At 43.0% G+C, this 23,343-nt stretch overlaps 1 protein-coding gene across 3 annotated transcripts in view; it reads left to right on the top strand.

Annotated features, from left to right (window-relative positions):
* PDE10A (phosphodiesterase 10A) overlaps nucleotides 1–23,343 on the top strand; it is a 342,086-nt gene that overhangs the window by 171,081 nt on the left and 147,662 nt on the right. The window contains exon 1 of one of the 3 annotated variants that reach the window (XM_054279383.1): nucleotides 5,398–6,356. The exons of the other annotated variants lie outside the window; for them this stretch is intronic. Within the exon in view, the coding sequence (XP_054135358.1) occupies nucleotides 5,486–6,356 (871 nt within the window). The 5' untranslated portion in view covers nucleotides 5,398–5,485. Of the gene's footprint in view, nucleotides 1–5,397; nucleotides 6,357–23,343 lie in introns of those variants that run through there. 3 annotated transcript variants of the gene reach the window in all.

The raw sequence follows: 23,343 nt of genomic DNA, 5'->3' as shown, positions 1-23,343 counted from the left end.
ATGAATCTTTTTTTAAATTTCAATGTAATATTTAGTAATGTGTCTACCAGAAAGTTTTGTGATTAAAAATGTCCTAGTTTTGCACATGAAGTATCTCCTTTCCATAAAGAATTGTAGTTTTGCCCTGGAAAATAATGCTGAAAACTTCTCTTTTGTGTGTTTCTAGGAGGAAGTAAAAAAAATGTCAGGAAATGGTCTTCACAGCTTTATTAATGTACCCACTATCATGCATCACACAGCATAGCACTTCTAGACAAACTTTTATCATATATAGTTCCAGCCACAGAACCTTTCAGCTGTGTTGAAAGCTGAGCAGAAAGTGAAATGGCATAGCAGAGCTGAACAAAATACTGAAAGTAAACTAGATGCTTATCTACTTTTTTTTATTTTTATTTTTACAGATATCAGTTATCTCTGAACTGGCCTGGACTTCTTAAAAAATAGGGGTTTTTTATTTTCTGAAAAAATTGTCATTCATTTTCTATCTCACAGCATTTCTTCTGCACCTGGACTAGGTAGTTCCCCAGAATATTTTCAAGATGGCTGCTAGCACATGTTTGCCTGTTGCCAACACTTGCAGTTAATATCCAGGTGGAAGAGGTTGCTTGGATGAGTGTTTGTGGGAATCAAAGAAAATGGCTGATACATACCCTTTAAACAAACTTACTCCTTGCATGAGTGTGGTGTTTGAGAATTGTCCTTTGTAAGAACAAACTCTTATGAAGTAAGAGATTCTATAAATTACTCTTAAGATTTTAGGAAACAATGTCTTTTCTGGAGGTTTCTAATTCGTGATAGCAATTCAGTATCTGGGTGGCAATTACTATGTTCTGTAAGATCATTTACAGGAAAATCCCTGGAGGAAAAAGAAAAACCAAACCAAACCCAAAAGAATTATTTTTATCAACTTGCTCAGGACTTTTGTATAAATATTTTTACTTGTATTTACTCAGCCTCAGAGCTTGGGTTTTAGCTGCATTTATCCTTTTGTTGCCCCTGCCTCACATTTCCAGCAGGTTGCCTTCTCTCTATTTCATTGTGGCTGCTTCTGTCTCACCCACATTAAGGTGTTTGGTTCCATCAGCTCCTCTACTGTTGTCATCCTACATTTTTATAAACTCCCTTTCCCCATATTCTGTCCTATTTCTTCTTTTTTTTTTTTTTTTTTTTTTCTCCTAAGGAATTGGTCATACATGGTAGAATGGACTCAGGATATAAAGATGAGATAAGAGGATTTACCAGACAAAAGAGTGGGACCAGATAAAAGATGAGTCACTGTCATTCTTAAAATGGAGCCAACAGAACTGGGAAAGAACAGGGGGTTTTTTGTTTAAGCTGTATTTAATACCAAAAAAAAAAATCTTTGTTATAACTTTGTTTTTTCCCCACAATGTTTTTTCTTCAAGTATGTTGACTAATATTGCCAAATTATTGCCAAACAGACTTATTTGCTGCTTTCAAACCAGGCCTATGCTTGTAAGTACAATGCACCTGATGGCTTCAGTGACCTCCTGATGGCTTTAGTGTGCTGTGACTTCTGAATTCCCATGAAATCACATTTATCCTTGTAAATACAACTAAAATCCTTTGCTCATGGTTGCACTGACACAGGGCATTTATACCTGAACCCTTTCACCTGGCACAAGGGAATGCACCAAAGTATTTTAACTTGCATTTTGTTGTGTTTCTGCATTTTTAAAATCCTTTTTTCTTCAGGGGTAGAGGATGTGTGGGGGGCTGACGTAGCGAATCTCATGTTTCCTATTGGAGTGGGTGAGACTTCTCTGTAAATGACGTGAGTATATGGTTAGTGCCACAGTGGGATCAGTGACATCACTGCTCCGTGGCAGTGGAAATGTTGATGCTGACTGAACCACGAAAACCCAGACTGACATTGACGAGCAAATGTGATTCACCGCTAATTTATCCCCAGGTATTGAGATGGCCATGTCTGCAAGTCTGTATAATTTACAAATATAAATGTAGAGAGTTTGAAAAATAATTTTCACTGTTATCTAACTTTTCTCTGTGATTGCTTTTGCTTGCCCAGCCAAGAAGCAGGTGATCAATCAGGTATGAATTGCCAATGGCTAATGAATAGTAATCAGATGAATAGTTTGTAAACAACTCTTAACCTGAAAACTGCTTTTCTAGAATATCTGATTATTTTTCCAAATCAAAATGTATTTTGCCTGTTTGATGAACACACAGATACGTATTTATACATGCGCAATTGATATGCCTCGTGTGGATACACAGATATCCACTCTGAGACAGTGATATTTGAACAACTGCAGTTTGGATGAGCAGCAATTGAGGAATTTAGCATAGATTAGCATAGTTAAACAAGATTTCTACAATTATAAATTGACGATGTACAGTATCAGTAATTTACTTTTTTAATTGACACAAAAAATTGTTACTAATCTGTCTAAAGGACCTACTTAAATTTTTTTGGGTGACTGGCTCTTGCTTTTTGTCAGTCGTTTCAATCTGATTAGCTCTTTCAATTTAAACATTTTAGTATAAGAGGTTTTCTAATAAGAAATGGTTAATTGCTAAACAAACAGGCTGCAATAACAAAACACCATTCACTGAAATTTTGTTTCCATTAACAAAACATTCTCTCGGAGAATTTAAATATTCACTGAATCTCTGGTCCTTGTGCAGCAGTTTTCAGGGAAAAGCTCTCTATGTAGTGGTTGGACTTAAGGAAATAAAAGAATCTCACACAAATAGGCTTATGAAATAGAACTTATTAAACTATTTTGGTAAAGGCAAATGTCCTAAGAGAAAGTGTATCACAAAACAGATTCAGTTTTCTGCATTTTAGTTCAGGATTTTTAGGCAACAGGTTTTAAAAACCATGCAGACAGAAACAGTTCAGTAAAACTTGAGTTTTCTCGGTTTGTTTTGTGGGGTTTTTGTTTGTTTAATTAGATTCTCTAATCTGTTTTTGCATTCTAAACCTTTTTCAAACTCTGTGGATTGTTTCTCACTGTTACTGAACATTTAGCTGGCGGGAGAGGCACTTTAATTTGAGAGCGTTGCTATTTTCAGAAGAATATCTTTTTCAGCGTTACAGATTGATACATAAAGACTCTAGCTGTAACAGGAGTTGGTGTGTTTTCTAGCATTAAAAGAAGTCCTGAAATGATAAATATAAAACACTTGAACGATTTAAAATAACACCCAAAAGCGTAGGTTTACACTGTTTTCGAAGCAGGAGTCGAAATTCGAAAGAGCGAGCCTAATTTTGAACGGAAATAGGAAGACTGCGATAGTTGGATGAGGATTCCCACCGACACCTGGACCCGGTGATGCAGCACCCGGAGTGGCGGCGGACGGCGTGGAGGTCTGATCCCCGGGAAGGTAGAGGAGCAAAACAGAATCTCCCGCTTTTCGGGTGCCCTGCTGGCAGCGGCACCACAAACACCTTTTCCACCACTATCCGCAACGGTGGCGGCGGTGCCCGCTCCATCCCCGCCGCGGGCAGCGCCCGCCCTGCCTGCGCGGGGACCCCGCCGCGCCTCAACCAAATCTGCTGCCCGCGGCGCGGCGGCGGCCCCGCATGGGTGGGCAGCGGCGCGGCGCCCCCTTCTCCTCCCGCTGGCGGCGGGGAGCGCCGAGGGGAAGCGTCGTGCACCTGGGGACAGCGGTTCCCTGCGCCCCGTCCAGGTGGCTGCGGGGCAGGAGCGCCGGGCGCGCTGTCGTGCCGCGGCGGGTGGCACTGCGCCGGGCTCCCGTCCCTCGCAGGCGGGCCCCGGAGGTGTCCCCGCGCTGGCGGTCGGCACTGCGGTGCCCCGAGGGAGCTCCCGCCTGCCTGGCGCTCGGGCAGCCCGCCTGAGCCCCCGCAGCGGGCCGGGCACGCCCCGATGGCCGCCGGGCGAGGGGAGGCGACGCCGGGCACCGCAGCCCCCGCCCGGTGCGCGCCGCCGTTCGGGTGAGGGCAGGGGCGCCCAGCACGGGCTGCACCGCCTGCCCGGGTGATGAACGGTGCTGGCCGGTTCCCGGCGCTGACAGGGCTGGGCGCACGGCTGTCCCGGCAGGGCAGCTCGGCGGCGGGGAGCCCCAAGCCCGGGGGCTCCGGTCGTGCCGACGGGCGGCGCGGGGCATCGGCTCTACGGCGGCCGCGGTCCCGCTCGGCCCGGCCCGACGGGAGCGCTCGGCAGGGCTGAGGGGAGCTCCACAGCAAACTGGCGATGCTGGCCACCCTTTCCTGTTGCTGGAGATGAATCCCGGTGGGCTCGGCCCTGTCCTCCCGCCTCTCGGCAGCTGACGGGCAGGGCAGAGAGAATTTGGGGCGAAAACGAAATACAGGCGGCGGGGGCTTTGAGCGCGGTCATCGGCCCCGCTCCAATCCCAGCCCGCCTTTGGGCTTCCCTTGGCTGGGCGTTCGGCCGGCGGCTGCCCCGCTGAGGGCCGCCGCAGCGCGGACCGCCGAGGCACCGGGACGGGCGGGCTGCGGCCAGGATGGCGGGGGGAGGCGGCGGGGAGGGACCCCGGGTGCCCAGGGACCCCAGCGCCGGGTCGAGCTGGCGGCTGGCCAGCGCGACAGGCTCCACTGGCCAGCGACAGTGCCAGTGCTGGCGGAGCAAGGCCGGTGTCAGCCCCGGGACCGCACTGCCCCTGGGAGCAGGATCTGAGGCAGCCTCCGGGGAGCCGGAGGGCTGGGGTTGAGGGGTGGGTGGCTGTCAGTGTGCCAAGTGGTGGGAAAGGCAGGGGGCAGCCAAAGCAAACACGTGTGATGCTGAGCGTCGGGGTGGGTCTGCGCATCTTCGCGTGGAAATGGTGTTGGATGCCCCACAGAAACGGAGGGGCAGCTCTTGGGTGTCTCCGGCCCAGGATTAGCAGGGCGTCCGCCTTTTGATCTCAGCAGCTGGAATTGTGTGTTTAAAATAATGACACCGCATAGGGAGGATCTTTTCCTCGTGTTTCTCCCCGCTTTCCCTTTAGGTAGCCGCTGTGCTGTAGCTCGCGTGTGCGCGCCGAGCAGTGAGAGGAAGGGAGGGAGGGAGCCTGGGAAGCGCTGGCTCCGCCAGTGGGCGTTTTCTGGCGGCCGGCGCTGGTGTGGAAGCGGCACTGCAGTGACTGTATCTGCCTCTTTGCAGCCGAGCGCGCACATACGGGGCAATATTTGCCTCGCTCGAAGAAAATACAGATTGTTGCCGTTTTCTTGCTTTGAATGCGAGGTGGGAGCATGGGGAAAAGCGGACTTTAAAGGGGATTGAAACCGCTTGGCGGTCAGTAGCACCCTGTCCCCTCTGGCCTAAAGGGGGAACGGAAATGTGAGGATTTTATGAGGGCGGGGAGCCGGGGTGCGGAGGAAATACTGCCCGCGAGTTGCCGGAGGGAACGCAGGACGGATCCGCCGTTGCCCCTTGTTTGGCTCCGTCCTTTTTCGGCTTCTCCTTTCGCTTTACTCCCGTATCTCTGCTAGACGTCCTGCCTTAAACTACCGCGAAAGGGAGGGAAGAGCGGAAGCATGTCCAACCCGGAGAAGCGGATCTTATCCCGCCCCTCGGCCCCCCTAGCTGCAGCGCCCGGGGAAAAGCCCGGCTCCGGCAGCCGCCCGCTCCACTCCCATGGCCAGAGCGGTGGAGGTGGAGGCAGCGGCGGGTCTCCTCCTCCTCCCCCCGCTCCTGGTGGCGACTCGGCTGCCTGCAGCTCCCTCTCTCTCCTCCTAACAACCACCACCAGCAGCAGGAGCCGCGCTACAGGCACAGCCTCCTCCGCCGTCTCCGCCAGCATCGTCTCTAGAGCGGCAGCGGCTCCTTTCCTCGTTCCAATCCCCTCCTTCTCCTACGCTTCTCCATCTTCTTTTTATTTCTTGCCGCCGCCTCCTCGTTTCCCCTCCTCATTTTCCTTTAACCTCACAAGTCTCCAAGGGAGGGAAGGAGGAGGAGAGGCAGCGAGAGCGGCAGGAGGAGGAGGTGGAGGTGGAGGAGGAGGAGGAGGAGGAAGAGATGTTGGCGGAGCAGCAGCAGCAGCTCACTTGATCGCCCATCCAGGCGGCAGCGGCAGGAGGAGACTCTTCTGTTCTTCCTCCATCCAGGGCTTGCTGCTCCGTTCCGCAGCCGGCGGCCCCCGGCAGCACCACTCCCGGCTCCTCCTCTCCCCAGCCGCCTCTCGCCCGTGGTCCTGCAATTCCCTCGGTGCTGCAGCAGCAGCAGCCCGCGGCGACGGGATCCGAGGAGGCGACGGCCCCGGCGGGAGCAGGACTCCTAGGCGGCAGCAGCGGCAGAGAGGCGCCTTCTTCTCCTTCTCGTCTCCCCTGCTCCTAGGGCCAGACATGGAAGATGGATCTAATTCTGCAAGCTGCTTTAGGAGGTTTACGGACTGTTTCTTGAATACAAGTAGGTACCGGAGCGCTGTGCCCGGCGGCGGGTCGCGCGTGTCTCGGGTAAAGGCGAAGGGCTGTGTCCGAGGCTGGGTGCATGCCTTGTGCAAAGGGCATTTCTTTGTGAGCGGGGGGGAGGCGAGGATACAAAGGGACCGTATACGTGGGGCGTGCGTGGACGCATGGAGGAGCGGCCGGGTGTGTATTGAGGATGCACGGACAAAGGGGATGCTGGATGTAATTGAGTGCTCTTTGTGGGAGCTGGCTGGTAACGCCTCGAGGATTTCGGCATCGTTCCGGTGTCAGACAACTCTACGTGTATGTATGTCAGCCTTTTCCTGGTACATGCTTAATTTGCTCAGGAATGACACGTAGAGGAATGGAGACTGTCCCCCCCTACTTACTCGAACAGGCAGAAAGGAAGCATTATGGTATCGGCAATTGACAGAAAAGCGGCAGCGGAGGACCGAAAAGGGTGAAATGGATCTCTTCTTTCTGCATCCCCCATCAGATCTGCCACGCGCGTTCACATTCCATATTTCTGATTCGGCTTTGGTACCGGGTGCCGCCTTCCCCTGGCCGTGGCTCGTTGTAAGGCGGGCCAGGAGCCCGGGAGGAAACATGTGCTCCTTGCTACGAGGGGCTGGCGCTGGAGCGGGGATAGTGACCGGCTGCCGGAGAGGGCGGAATAAAGCGGGGCGATTGAGGCGCTCCACAAAGGGCTCCCCGCAGCCAGCCGTTCCCGAAGCCTCGCCGGCTCCACCGAGCCCGAGGGCGGGGGCCGGGCGCGGTGGCCCCGTGCGGGCGGGCGGCACCGGGGCCGGAGCTCGGCCTGCTCTCGGTGCGGGGCTCGGCGTGGGGAGCGGCCCCAGCCCTGCGGCAGGCTGGGAGAGGCTGCGCACGGCAGGAGCTCCCCGTGGGCAGGCAGGGACGGGCGGCCCCGCTGCCCCTCGGGGGTCTCGCCCTCCGCCGCCGGGCGCTTCCCCGGCACGCCGCGCCCCGGGCTGGCGTGGCTGGAGCGGCCGGGGCTTCGGGCCGAAACCTGCCGGGTCCGCCGGCCCCTGTCCCCCGCCAGCCCTCAGTTCCAGCGCCCCGCCGGGAAATGTGTAATGTGTGCCGGGCTTCGGTGTGCTCACGGGACTGAAGAATTTAGATGCAGTGCATGTGTCAGGGCTGAAATACATGTATTATATATATTTATATTTTATAGGGAACTTTTTTTTTTTAGCTTGCTTAGTATTTTGATGCTTAGGATGACTTCTGTCAGCTGTGGCTATATTTTCTTCTTGTGACAGCTCCGTAGTTTGTGGATCTCTGCCTTAAGGTGTCCCTAGATTGAATTTCAGTCTGTTAGTATACTTTGTTATAGGTGGCTTTTTGGATACAGGTGAACCGTATATGGTTCATTGGGGAGATGTGAGAAGAACTACAGAGAGGTCCACTGCAACCTCATTGTCTGTTTTATTACTTACAGCTGTCTCAAGCACAAGAGCCTGCAAGTGTGGTAGTATTTGTGTTCCAGAGTAGTGGTGAATAAAGATGATTATTGTATTTGCTGCACTGCCTTTTTTCAACTTTATTCAATAGTTGATTATGGCACAGAGCCACATACTTGTTTAGTCTTGAGACCTGAAGGGAATCCTAAACCCTTCCAGGTTTAGTTTTCTTTGTGCTTGATAAGGGTAGAATGCCACCATGCGTGTGGTACAATGCTGATGTTTTAAAATAAGTGGTCGTGAGAGCAAGGAACTGAATGAGGGAATGTGTATCATGTGGGGCAATTCACTCCTATGCTAGACCAGGAAAAATATGATGTGGAAAACATCAGCTTTGTTCAGAACAGCTTTAAAAGCAGTAGTGAATTCAACTTAAGCTACTTTATGAACTCTTGAACACAAGAAATTTGGTCGTCTTTCACTGACTGTGACCTCTGACTGAAGATTTTCCGGCAGGCAGGAAAGGAGCAGAACTGTTCTTTCCCCTGTGAGTTTACTGACGTCTAAGAAGACATGCAGTCTCTCTCTGTGGAAACACTTTTCCATACTCCGCGGCCCGTGCTCATGAAACTTCCAAGAACTTAAAAGTCTGGTATTCTCTGCTCTTCTTTTGAATGTGATTGATACTGACCAGTGGGCTCAACAGGTATTAGTGAGGCCAGATAGACTGACGGACAGACATTGACATGCAGTGCATATGTACATACGTGTACCCTGCCCTCTCTCCCTGAGTGATTGCATAAATCTGATTTCCTTAGGAAACCAGGCTGAAAAAAGGAGGGGAGGGAAGTCAAACAAGATAGTGTTCAGTTCCAGTGCAGCTCCTGCAAAGAGCACTTGTCCAACTGTTTGGAGTGCTGTGCACAGTCCTGTTACAGTGCAGCCGGAAGGCTATCATTGTTTTGAAGAGGATGAGATCATGTAAAATAATGAAGATAATGTGCTGTGTCTCATAGCTTTTGTTTCCTGAATTGTATTTTAGGTTCTAAATCATATCCATGTGCATATATATGCTCTTTGACTTTTAAGACCAAAAAACAAGAGCCTAAATATTTTTGAAGGGAACCTGAGGGGTTCTGTAGGGAAGAGAACTGAGATGAGTCCTCCTGGAGAGAATATTTTAAAGTGGCATAACAAAATCCTCAAGAGTGGAAAACAGTGAAATTGCTAGAGATGTATTCCTTCTTTCATCTCAGCTCTTTTGACTTGCATGCTCTTCAGTCAGGATTTTGTTAAAAGATTATTCTTATTAAAATTTTAAGGTTCTGCAATACTCCCCTTGTGCCATATCTGGCTATTTCTCTTATAAAAATTTCTAATGAAACACTGGACTGCAGAAGCTTATATGAACTTTGTGTGATGTATGTTGTTTTTTTCTTAACTGTTTAAAGTCTTGGCACATAACAGTGTTTTAAGAAACTTTGAGTATTGAACATCCTGGATCAATACTCCAGTGGAGTTCTGTCATATTTGAAATACTGCAAGTTGCCCGGTATTCCAGTATTTCAGGTTTCTGGGAAATGTCTTGCCTTTAGGGGGGCATCCCATCTTCCTTCCACATTCCAGGTCTTCTGTCATGGTGCAGGTGCAGCATATGTCATCTGTGTCCCATGAGTCCATGAGTCTACTGGCAGGTATGAGTTCTTTACACTATGTGGGCTTTCTGCTTGTCAGAGAATTATCAGTATATTTTTATTGTATACAGTTACCTTTTCTCTGGCTGTTTTACTCCATACCTTCACATGCCACATGCTAAGGCTTTCTGATTAAGCAGCCCTCTAAGAAAGAATACATGTAAGATATGTTGTTCAGGAAGAAAATAGCAATTAAAATTTAAATAATGTCAAAAGTATTCCTGTTACTTGATCTAATGGAAAAATTAATCTTGTCTTGACTCTTGTTTTTCCTGGTCTCTGTATTCATTTTTTTTGCAGTCATGGTGTTCTAAGTTAAATTCTGATCTTCAGCAATGAATCCCTTGTGTGAAGGTGGACAGAATTTGGTTTTCCAATTAAATCATGCTTAAAATTTAGAATATGTAAGAAATGAAATTGTCAAGTTTTCACCCCATGGATTCTGACTCTAGGTTACTTGAAAGCAAAATTATCACTAAAGTGGGATATAGTTATGATAAGTGATGTCACTCCACAGCTCCCATCACAACTGGTGTTTCACATTTTTCATTAATGTATAGGAACACCATGTATCCTGGTCTAAAGCACTGCCTCTCTACTTAATGGGATAACAGAAAAATACGTAGGGCAGACAGCAAGGAATGGCATGGAAAGGTAATGAAAACCGTGCAAGCACAAGCAGTTAAGAGTGGAGAAAGGCTTGCTTTTCCAAGTCAGGTATTTTTACAAATGGTTGTCTGTAAAACATGCAGTTTGCATTTGGAATTTCTCATGTTCTGTCCCTTTGACTCAGCCCTGCTGCCTGTGCCTGATGGTTTGGGAGTCCCTAGCGCTCACAAGCCTTGAGAGAGGAGGTAATGCCTTCCCTGGTAACTCAGTAACCTGGCTCCTCCTGTGAGAGGAGCTGTGGAAGGTGTGATTATGCACAGTGGGATGGTTTAGATGAGTTGGGAGATGGCTTCTTTTTGCCACTTGTGTGAGGAGTATGGCAGCTTATTTAGTATTCTAACACAAGGCTGGCAGCTTCATTCCCCCTATTTGTGTCCTTTTCTTTTTTGCTCATGTTTAAGCCAACCTCATCAGCTGGACATGGTGAAAACCTGAAGTGTAAAGATGTGTTTTTATTCAACATGTATGTGACTTAGTGACTTGATTTTGAAAGTCATGTGAGTCCTTACTTGCACTAATGATCTGGGGCATATACCTGGCTGTCTTGCTCTTCGTACAGATCAGTACAGCAGTAACTTCTGTTCAGTTTTAAGATTCTGTGCCATTTTCTAATACACATAGATTATAACCAATGTTCTCTCAATATTATGGAATCATGGACTTAGAAAGATAAGAATGAGAGTCTTTGAGTGAGTGGATTTTGAACTGGGAAATGGCTTATGCAGCTTTTTGATTGATGTTAGCCTTGCTTGTGTTGAAAATTGTATTTTAGATTGAGTTTAGTATCAGCTCATTTTTTTAAATGCCACTTTAAAAAGTATTTGACTTTCAGGTAATTCTGTTTAATACTTAAGCATTTGATTTTTGTTTGTTTTATAATATTACAATGTTTGCACTGTTGGCACTATTATTGTATTCTGAAAGAAAGCTAAATCATAAGTAAAAATATATATATATAAAGAAAAAAGGCTGTTTGAGGGTTTTAAAATTGTTTTTATACTCCCTCTGCTGGCTGTTTCAATTACAAGTACCTGTACTTGAACTAAATCTGCTTTTTATTTTACGGTTTTATCAAATAAGTAGTAAAGTGCATTGATATAATTTTTTTTTAAAAGTATAATTGTTAAATGAAGAAACACGGTTTGCAGGAATGGGAAGTCTGACACTTTTTTTTATGTAACAGCGTTTCCAGTTTTTGTTATACCTTGTATTGATTTTAACTCCTGTCCTAAAAACAGTTGAATCTTTGGGTGTTTTGGTCCCATCTTCATTAGTAAATTTCACAGAAATAACAATTCATATATTCTTCCAAACTATTTGTTTATCTGTTTCATTTGTTGTAACAAATATATTGTCCAGCTTTGAAGAACAGCTGTGATAACACAGAAATGGTTATGCTATCTTTTGTTAAATGAAAAAAAGATAAAATTCAGTCATGAGTTTGACTTTCTTCTACATAATTAGCTACAATGCTGCACTCAAAGCATTCTGTAAATGTAAGGGATAATTTTTTAAAGTAGTGATTTTGTTACAGTAGTGTAGAGTAGTGTTCATCCAAAATAATTATACCACCCAAAAATTGTCATTTCTAGGCATCTCAGAGATTGCACACAAGGGTTGCTTTATATGTTATAGAAATGAAGCCATTGCGTTTCCCATGGGCGCCAGTTATGGCTGAAGCAGTTCAGTATTTCTTGTTGGTGTTTCTGCTGAAGTTCCAGGCTGCTCGGCAGTGTGTCCTCGCCGGCGCTGGTGCAGGGCTTCCCCCGCTCGCTCGGATGGAGTTTGCCGAGTGCCACCTGCTGATTGACAGCTCCCGGAGCGCTGCCGCCTTTGCTTCCTGGCGGCTCCCGCAGCTCGGCCTCCCCTGGCTTGGGCAGGTGACAAGTCGGTGCAGTTGAACCTGGCAACTGGGTGGAATCAAGTCTCAGCTTTGAGCTCCGCTCTTAAATGATGCATTTCTTTTTTTTCCTAATTTGTTTCAAGGTGAGGACACAGGATTTTCACCCTGGCAGGTGGGCTTCCCTTGCCATCTTTGTCCCCTTTTAAAAGCTTGTGAGAAAGTGTCATATTTCTGTGGTTTCTTCATCACATCTTGTCAAGCTGTCATAATTAGTGTGGGAAGAACCAGCCTGGCTGGTGTTTATTGAAGACTTTGGCTCCTGCTATGCCAGACAATGTAATGATGTGTTGCACACTCAAATGAGGCCGTTCAAAAGGCAGGTAACAGACTCACCACCATGACTTTGCTAACAGATGAACATTCCTCAATGCTCATGATGTGTTTGTTTTTGCAGGAGAGAAGGACAATTTGATTTAAAAGTTTTTAATTTTTAAAGGAAAGTCATGCATTAATCTTTAGCTTAGTGCATTTTAAGAATGCTTTATTTCAACATTCAAGTATGATAATTATGTCTTAAAAAAAAATTTGGCAAGAATATGATTTAGTTAAAAAAACACATCATTTACATACTTAAAAAGAACCCATTTGTTTCAAAATTCTTTTAATATACCTTTTCATGGTGATTTGTTGCCGCAGGAAGCTTTTTTAATTCCAGCTCCTAAGCATCCTGTCACAGGTGGCATTAAGAACAAAAAATACTGGTTTTACAAATTTCATATTCTTTTGGAAAACACATTGATAGCAAGTTTTAGTCTGAGTGAGATTTTTAACAATAAAATGTCACATCATTAACAGATGCCAAATCTTGTGGTTCAAAAGGACTACAGCTGTGGTCAGTATATCACTTGAAGACTTGCTTAAGTAGTTCTGGCTCAAGAATACTAAAAGAGAGGGATTTTGAATATTATTCATGCCTTTAGAAAATCCATAGTAATGTTATTGATATCTAATGAAAATAATAATAAAAAACCTCAATGTAGGAGCAGCAGTAGTGATCTCGCCTTCTTTGGTGCTGGGACCCAAGGAAAAGATTGTCAGGGTCTGAGACCAGTTAATCCACCTTCCATCTGAAAACTTTTAATGTTTTCATTAGCACTTATTGATCTGATTTCTTGTTTCTGCATTATCAGCCAACTCCCATGCACCAGAACTGTATTTTTCTCAACAAAGTTTATTCAGCTGATAATAATTTCAACATTCTTCCTTCCTCTCTCCTTCCACTTGCATCAAAAGGAAAAGGAAACTTTTGCATCTGAAGTTCTAATAACTTTGTTATTAGAAACCTCACATCTCTAACTCTTGTGACCCATACATACCCAAAATAGCAGGTATATGTAGCTGCTGACAAGGGCTGCTATGCTTGCTTACCTTAGTAATACTGCTTGCTTTGCTTCACCCTGTGGGGAAATTTCCACACTGGTAGGAAAGAAGCCACTTTCATTGTCATGTATATTTTAGTAGCATTTTTGCAACATTGTGGTTCACAGAATAAGATGTTTAGCCTGAATTATGGTGGCTAAATGTGCGTCCCTTTTATTCTTTTGTAGTTTTCCTCACTGCCTAGTTTTTATATCTCCATTGTATTTCTTCCATAGTGTCTTATTTTATTTGCTTCCAAACTGGGTAAAGCTCCTTCCCTTTCTTCTAAAGGTCTGATTTAGTCTTAAAAAAAGAAAGTGTCTTAGTATTCCAGTAATTATTTTTTTCACCAACACATAGCACTTGAGTTTATGATAACTCTTTCCTTTACTTATACTGTCTTTTTTGTGTTTATATTTTGGTTTTCTTTCATGCATATACAGATACCTTGGCAGCTTCTCTAGAGTGAATTCTTTTCTGGAACATAGCTCTGTCGACTGTCCTTTCTTTGCATGCCTTACTTTCAGTTATATTGTAATTTCAGTTTTATATTCCTTTTCCCTTGTCCACCCATAAGCTCATTTTAGCTAATGTTTCCTTCTTGATTGCTGAGTTGTGCTGATTTTGTTTCTTCCTGCATGGTCTGGTGTTTTATACTCTCCTTTTTACAGTGTTTTTGTTTCCCCCAACTATTTCTGTTGTGTGAAGGCACTATGGCGCTATTATTCTTATTCTAGTATAGTTCGCTTAAACAGTATTGTCTGGATTTTTTTTTTGGTGAGAAGAAATTTTGCATGGCAGTTTGAAAATGCTCACGATGTGTTCTGTATTTGCGGTGACTCATTGTATTTCCTAATCCGCCACTGTCTGCCCAGCCCTAAGTGTGATGTCAGTAGAAATTTTTTCTTCTTGCTTTTTTTTGAGCACACGTAGGACTGATGAAAGTTACTGTTTGATGTAACAGGAAACTGAACTCATCTGTTCTCAAAACAGGCACTGCCTTGGCTAATATGCTCAGGTTTTGTTGTGCCAGGCTTCCGTGTCTCATTCTTGAGAGCAAATTGCTCCTGTGTGGATGTGTCCCAATGTTCCTGTTTCTTCAGACTTCAGTTTTCACCAGTGCAGATTCCTGAGACAACTGCTCGTGGAAGCTGCTTTTTTCATGTATCTTAAGTGTTTAATGTAGTTTTGTGGCCTTCAGCTGATGATTATGAAAGCAAGAAGGTCTTGGGATTAGAGGTGTCATTTTGAGAATTGCTTTGAGACATCAGAGAGAATGGCTGACCTGCAGTCTCCAATGTTTAAAGAACAGTACAATTTCTGGCTTAGCTCTTGTGATGGTAGAGAACAGGATCATTTGGCATGTTGCAGGAACTTTCATAGACTTTTTGTGGGTAGGAATGTGCTTGTAGATTGCGTGTTTCTTTCAGACCATTTTTGGACTTTTGTTGGAGCTATATGCAATGCTCATGCTTTTTGAACTAAGCACAGAGAATGTGGGCTCAAGCTTTAGTCCTGTCTGTTCTGCTTAATTTTTAGTGAGCTCTTTGATCCATTTAGACTGATGCCTAATTTCATGTGTGTTGGGAGTAAGCAAATGCACTGTTCCCAAAAAGCACTGGGAATAATACTTAGATCTTCCCAACTTATCAAGGGATAAGATTTTAGCTTTGCAGACAGAAGCTGTGTCATGCCCCTGTGCTTTGTGGTTAAAGATCAGCCTCTGGGCTGTTTTAATTACTTGTTTAAGGACATAGGTCTATGGAGGAGCAGCGGAACCAAACAGTCCAAACTGTTTGTGGCAGTAGGCAGACCTTGCTTCTACACACCAAGTTCTCCTAGGGAATGAACCACAGGTTCTACAAAGTCCTGAATAGAAGATGCGTGCCATGAATAAGGGACCATATTGGAGGGCATGGCTTGCTGCCTGAGGCAGCACAATTATTTATATTTTTTGTCTTTGTTTCCTGGACTTGCTGCTTTGAAAGGATCTTTGAGAGTTGTGACTAAAATGTGTAAATGGATGTTCATAGGAGAACAAGAAGACGCAAAGCTGGTCAGTTGACTAGGATGAATGAAGTGTGTGTGGTGATATTATGTATCTTTAGTTAATGAAAGATGGTGGAGACTTGTCCATCTATGACAGCAGTATTGAAGGGACAAAAATCAGGACTAGAATAGGGAGAAGACTGGAATGGTAAGAGGAGTTTAACATTTTTATTGCTCAAAGGAATGCAATTACAGCAGAAGAAAATGTTCATCCTTATAGGGAAAGCTATTTATAAACTTTAAGAGGTTTCTTTTGGGGTAGATGAAAGGCTTGATATGTAAATATCTCCCAGCAAATTACCAAATTTCAAGGGAATCTCTTCAATGAAGTATAAGATTTGACTGAAGTAAAAGATTACTGGTTTTTAAGTGTGAGTGTTATTTTTCTTTTTAATGTCACAAATGCTTTCTTTCTGCTTAAATATTAACTTTTTCCTCCTTAGTAACAACTTAAGTGTGCATGGTGAATCTTATATACTTTATGAATGTGCTGACAGATAATATTTTAATTTATTTCTTTACTTTTTGCAGTTTAATATTATCTTCATGAATGGTCAGCTGCTATTTGACAATCTTTTGGTTATGCCAGCTGAGACTGTCCTTTACCATTGTTTTTTAAGGTCACTCTGAAAGTTTTACTGTTCTACCCCATGTGGTTTTTATTTCCTTTCTTCATTTTTCTTTTTTTTTTTTTTAATGCTTTAGTTGTCGTTTAATAACTGATCCACCTTGTTCCTGTTTTATTCTTTTGTTTTTTTTCTTTCTTTTTTTTCCCAACAGTTTGTTAAAGTGTAATTCTGGCTACACTTAGAGCGCATGCCCTTGTCTGTCTCTTAGCATGAATGGCCTTGGGTGGCTTTGGCTGTGGATGTGTTGTGAGTATAGCTAACATCACTGTGGCTGGCTGCTTTGGTGATGGTGACCTCGTACTTGTCCATGACAAGCCTTGGTTCTTGTTTACAAGATGATGTTGCAGGTGTTACCTTCTGATTTGACTGCAAGGCTAATTTTTTGTTTGTTTGTCTTCATTCGGTTGTCTGTATTTCCTTAAAAATTATGTTGAACTACTCTCTTAGCACTTTGCAACATCTTGTTTTAACAACTTGTGTTTGAATCAAAGCAACTAGCCTTTCTGCTGTGCCAAGAAACACTTCTTCCCAAGCACTTCTAAAAAGGAGGTTTTTGTTTCTCTTGTTTCACAATTCTTTTGCTGTTTATGGAGCTGAAGGGAGGAATGGTAAGGAAGTTGAAATTTGCTATATATATATCAAAATTGAAAAGAGAACATGAAAACAATTGCACAGTTATATTGAGCAATGTTGGAATTTTTGAATTCTTTTGCCAGAACAGAAATTGTTTAAGCTTTGTTTAAATATAGTTCTGTTCTTAACTTCTCTTTGGAAATGAAACTTGAGTTGACAAACTGATTTTAAATCCTCTATAAAGACTTTAATATTGGCTTAAATCCAAATGAATTTTGGTATGTTTTAGATGTCAGATATGAGGTCTGGCAGGTCTACTAGTGGCAACTGAGATGCTTAACCTGTGCTTCTTTGCTTGAGGTCACTGCCAGCTCAGCAGAGGTAGCAGGAAAAAGGCTCAGGCACATTGTTTGGCTTCCTAACCTGTGATGCACGCAGAGGTGAAGGTCTGCTGGCTTACTGGGCTGTAGGCTGCTGCAATGGATGCAGAGCTGCAAAGGTGACCTTGGGTCCTACTCGTGTGCTGGTAATCTCTAGAAGCAGATTGCAAAAGGCTGCTAGGAGCAATGAGGGCATAAACTGTTACACTGTCTGGCTCCATTCCCTTTTGTGTCTGTTAGTTCTGGAACATGTCTGATCCCAAAGCAGGCTGTTTCAGGGGGCTGAGATATGTTAGGTGCTTGTTGCCTCTCTCTGGTGTAGAGTAAGTTTTCTAATAGTTTACTTCCTGAATAAGTTCAGGAAGTTGAATTTGTGGAGTCAAAGGGTCACTGGTGCTGATGGGAAGCCTGGTGACACGTCAGCCTGTTGCTGGGAGCTGATGACAGGATAACCCCTTTCATCAGCAGCGCATCTTAGATCAGCTTGGCTCTGCTTGGTACACTTACACCATAGTTTCATGGTCACTTGTAGTTCACATAAACTAACCCTCCTGTTTAAAAAAATGCCCTAATTCTTCCTCCTTAACACTGTTCTTTCTGTACATAACTACTCCTCCCCTTGTGCAGGCACATATACGGGTTAGAAGTGTATGTTTAAAATATGCTATTTTACATGGAAGATGAGGATGTAGCATGATCTATTTAATATAAACTTTGCCACCTTGGAAGTCAGTTTTCTGAACGTTTCAGCTTATAAGTTCAGGTGGGGTTTTTTTGGTTTGATGTTAGTTCGTTTTTTTTTTTCTCACAGGACTTTTGTTTCTTTGACCCAGTCCTTTCCGCAGCCCAGAATGTGCATGATGTTGATAGGAAGTGTTACTTGATATCTTCCTAAATTTTTTTTTTTTTGTAGCAACTCCCAAATCCTTCTCATTCTTTTGTGAACATTTTACAGAGATGGAATTGCTATTTTTCTTTTGGACTTTTCTGCTGGTGGTGGTTGCATGAAGGTTTTGTGGGCATGAAATATTTTTTTTGTCATAGAATCATAGAATATCCTGAGTTGCAAAGGGCCTGCAAGACCATTGAGTCTGACTCTTGACCCTGCACAGAACAACTCCAAGAATCACATAACAAGCCTGAGAGCACTGTCAATGTGCCTGAGAACATTGTCCAAGCACTTTTTGATCTCTGTCAGGCTGGTACTGAGACCACTTCCCTGGGGAGCTGTTCCAGTGCCCAGCCACCCTCTGGGTGAAGAACCTTTGCTCAATACCCAACCTAAACCTCCCCTGACACAGCTTCAGGCCACTCCCTCAGGTCCTGTCACTGTCACCCCAGAGCAGAGATCAGGGCCTGCCCCTCCTGTTCCCCTCACAAGGAAGCTGTAACTGCGGTGAGCTCTGCCCTCAGTCTCCCCCAGGCTGAACAGACCCAGTGACCTCAGCTGCTCCTCACACAGCTTTCCCTCAAGGCCCTTCACCATCTTTGTTACCCTCCTTTGGATGCTCTCTAACAGATTTATATTCTGTTTTGTGCTATGGGGCAGTAATAAACTCTTGTCACTTGCATATTACTGAAGAATGGAAAAGGGAAGGAATTAGGTAGAAGTACAAGAACATTCATTAGTTTTCTTAGTCAGCTAATGGTTGGGGATAACCTGAAATAATTATATCCACCACCCTTATCCAGCCCCTGCCCCAAGCACTGAGTGAGCACAGACTGGTTCTCACAACAAACCTGGAAGTTTGCAAAACCAGGAAGTTGCAGTGAGCAGCACTCATCTTTCCAAGCAGCTGGGGAAACCTTACCAAAATAGATGAGTAGCTACAAAGTAGAAAAATGGCAGAGCCACAATGGCTTCTAATCTGGGGATCCCTCTGTCAGACCACATTATTTTAATGATCCAAGCAGAATGTTGCTATAGCTTCCTGTGACTTAATTTGTGTTTGTGTCTGTCTTTTTCTGTAAACAGCTCCCAGATGCTGGGGATCTGGGAGCTTTGGCTGAAAAACTTAATCCTCTTCAAGGGCAACAGTGAAATCACTTTAAATGTTCTTGCATTGAAAACATGAAGTGTGAGGTAATTATTAGTTTTGATTACATCTATTTCTGCTACTGCCACTTTTCTAAGTTACATTTTAATTGAGGAAAGAATTAGTGTTTTAGCAGGTAACATTATACATAATATATAGTGAGAAATGGTAATAACAATACAGATGACAAAATTATCCCACCATCACCAAAAAGACTGGGAGAGAAAAAAACGAAAGGGAAGACAAAACGTGTTAAAGAGAAGACAAACTAGAAGATATTTAGATGTTTCTTGACTGTATTTGCAATTCATAGTTTGCTGGGCACTTCCCATTTTTTGCCTCAATTATTGATCTCGAGCGTTAGAACTTGAGGCAGTTTTCCTTCACCTTTTGTGATGAATTTGCTCTGATTTTCAGAACATACTTTCTTACTGGTATGGTCACAAGTGAGTGTGCTACAGTCAGTGGTGTTGCTTAAAAAGTGAAAGATTAAGCCTACTGAGGGAGAACTTTGGTTGGTAATGTAATGTTCTCTGTAGATGTTTTCATAACTCAAGCCTGCATCCTTGCATCAGTAGGCAAATCTTTCTGAAGCTTTATCAGAGCTCTTGAACTTCAGGATAATTATTGGGTTTTGGGAGGAGTAAAAGGTGTAAATAAGGAGAAATAGATAAGTAACTTTCAAATTTTACAGCGACTGTAAAGTAATACATCATCAGTCTAAATGATGGTTACTGATACTTTCCTATCCTGCTACTCAGTGTGCACTTTGTCATCTACATGCAGAAGTAGTCACTTCCTGTCCTGTACTGCTGGAGGTTAAATGTTTACTTTACTTACTGCTGTCATTTATATCATTTGGCTGTCAAAATCTGCCTGTGAAGGTTTAGTCCTTCAGTTTTATCGACTGATCACCTGATGTGCAGTTCAGTGAAACTTTTGAAGTAAGACTTGGGATTTATTTGGTTAGTTTTTAGCAGTCTGTCTCAGACTTGTTTGGTAATAATCTTGTTCTGAAAAGAGAGCCAAAATGTATTTATGAATTATTTTGGTAAAATGCTGCAATACAAATATTGTCGTCTTACTGACATAATGCTTTCTTTTTTTAGAGCAGTGTATAACTTGGGTACCACCCAAATTGCTGCTCTCCAATTTTGTATGTCTTCATATTTTAGCAACTTTGCTTGCTTGGTTTTTCTGCTGAAGCACCATGAATCTGCACAACTCTGCACCTGTTCAATTCAAACGTGGTAAGACAAAGCCCAATGATCCCTAAACTCCAATCAATTCAGTAGTCATTAGATCTGAAGTCTAGATATTCCTGATGTTTTTTCTTTTCTACTTTATTCTCCACCACTTTCTGCTATCTCATAAGATGGGCAGAGTTTCTGCGGACACTTGCTCATGCTGCTGGGATCTTCCCAGCTGCTGGTTTTCATGAACTCATCTGAAAACCGTATGGTACGGTCAAATTTGATTACAGTTAATCACAAGGTCAAAATCTATTTGTATGGGCAAGTTTTGTAGCTGACAAGCCAGTAAGGCAGTTGCATGTTTTGCTACTTTTGACTTTATAAGGATCAATTTTCTTGTTTAATCTTCTCTGGATAGCATTGAGGTTCTATTAATGATGGCTCCAGTTTCTTTGTAGTCCTAAGGTTTTTAGTGCTTTATGCACAAGGCAGAGATGCATAACTTCTGTGGGAGAGGTCAATGATGTTTTCAGTAGCTTTTTCCTTCTCAAGTGTCGTTTACCAAGGGACTCTGCAATCGAGTCATCGTGATGGGAAGTGCATCTCAACTGATGTAATGCATTTGTGTTTCCTGGAAACAGGACAAAAATCGCAGCTCTGCTTCATTTAATGCGAGATTTGTCATTGATTTCTGTTGCCATGTGTCGTGCTTTTAAGCCCAGCTGGAGATGAAACACCACTATTTATTTATCATATTTACTCCTATAATTTGATCTTTTTGTTGTAATGGATTGTTCATGCTTTATGAATCTGATTTCCTGACATTGGTCCCTCAAAGAAGTATTGAAACTTTTTATTCATGAAGAGTATTTTTGAAATACTCTTCATGAATACAAAATATTTTGAAATATGAAGTAACTAAATTGGATTTTAACAGAACTTCTGATCTTTTTCTCTGCAGACTATGCTAAAGCAGGAGATCAACATAATTGATATGCCAAGAGGGGCTAGATGCATGAAGCTGGATGGACTTGATAAATGCTTCAAATAGACTAAATATTTATCTAATGCATTTTACTCCTGTCAAGATCTATGTAATGTGTATTTCTCCTGTCATGAATGTATTTTCTGAGGAAGATGCATTCTTTTTTCTGAGTCTGCCCTGGAAACTGAAATGCATTAAGTTGAAACACTATCACTTTGTTCCTGTTGGCTGCAACTGTATATGTTTAAGCCAAATCACTTTTCTGTCTGTTATTTTTTCTATTTTGCCTAAAATCTCATTTAATCTGAAGTGGAAACACATTACATTTCGTCACTAGAGAGTATTCAGTGTGTACTACTGACTACTGTGTTTTGACCTGTGGAATACAGTGACTTGTCTTGCTGCTTTTTTGACATGACTTCCTCTGCTTGACTTCAGAAAAAGTTTTGGCAAAATATGGAAGAACACAAGCTACACGAGGTACAGGTGGTTGGTTGGAATGCTTGGAGTGCCCAAATGTTTATATCTGATCACAGTTAGAAAACAGCATACAGAGATTTACCTTAGTGGGAACTTGTAGAATGAATTACGATGTACATCAAATATGTAACCAGAAAAATCTTCAGCAATGCTCCAAAGGAAAAAGCATTCCCTTATTTATTCTTATATAGCCTCGGTTTTGGTGGGGAGAGGATTAGAGGAGAGGTTTGATGTTTAGTAACTGTAGCTGGTTTTTGCTGTATGTAAGGCAATGGTGGTATAGGAGCTCAGAAAGCATACAGTCAATTAAAAAAAAAATATATATATAAAGCAAAAATACGGTGTATAGACATCACCAAGATTTTTTTAGACTTCAGCCAGACTGCTGACTGTTGTGATGCTCTTGTGAAAAGTTCTGCAGAACTTTTTAGGCACTCTTAACCGTTGCTTATGCATGCAGATGTGGAGGCAAAAATGACGACTTGAATAAGTTCCCTTCTGTCTTGTCATAATGGTACTCTGATGGCTCTGTATCATTAAAAGTAACAGTAATTGTGTTATAGAATTGTGTTTTGGGTAATTTTCAATTCTAGCCCATGATCTCAAGGAAGATTGAAAGGCATGGGCTGATCCTCATGTTTGCTTTGACAGGAAGGCAATGGCAGCTAGACAGACAGTTGTTCTTTCTGTGCATTGTAGCATAGAAGATTCAGTGTTTTTTTTTTTTTTTTTTATTTGCTTAACTCTGCATAAATCTCACTGAAGAAAACTTCTGTAAATGGTTTAAAAACAGTAGGATAAAATTATTTTGTAAAGTAAAGCACAGTATGTTTTTGTAACAGCTGGAAGATACTTACTCTGTTTATGGTTGCTTTGTGGCTGTTCCTTTTGCCAGGCCAAAGATGAATTTGCAACCCAAATAGCAATAAAACTCTAAGCAAGAGCTGAATCCACAGTTGAAAACTGTACTTAAGATCTTTTTTTTTTAAATTTTTTTCTGAATAGACCTTTATTATTTTAAGTGGAGTGATGTGTCTCTAAACTCACTTGTGAATTAAATAAAAATTAGTTTATCTTTAGATTTCAGGAAAATTAACTTGCAAGGACACTCTCAGATGATCTGAGCTAATGAGTAAAGTATGTTTAACTGCTGAAAGTTTTTGTTTTTAAAATGTTGATGCACTCAGTTCCTACTAAAGAGAAAACTCATTTGAAACAACTATCATCCTCTTATTTTGTTTCTTTCATCATTTACTTCATATTGAACCACTAAGTTATTCATATGGCCTTTCTGTAAAATCATACATTGGCAGAAGCTCAAGGGCATGGCCTGCATTTTGTGTATAAAAAAATAGAAATCAAGGGAAAGGAGGGAATTGCAAGCCATGATGTACTTTTCTAATGAAACTTCTACACAGCTTTGCTGCTGATTTCTCCTTATTTGTATGTCTGACAGAAAATTAAAAGCCGCTTTCTTTCACTAACTCCCCCAAAAGAAAAAATGGGTTTTTTTCTCTTCTGGTCTGAAGATGGGAGTGGAGATGGCAGCTTGTGTTTTACTTATGAAAGGACTATGATATTTTTGTGGAGCTTTTTAAGAAAACAGAACATTAAGTA

This window comes from Melozone crissalis, unplaced genomic scaffold (genome assembly GCF_028551555.1).
Source record: "Melozone crissalis strain CALT ecotype California unplaced genomic scaffold, PUWL_Pcris_2 ptg000027l_1, whole genome shotgun sequence".
Lineage (NCBI taxonomy): Eukaryota > Metazoa > Chordata > Aves > Passeriformes > Passerellidae > Melozone > Melozone crissalis.
The sequence above is the reverse complement of the archived record's forward strand: the minus strand, read 5'-3'. Positions and strand labels throughout refer to the sequence as shown.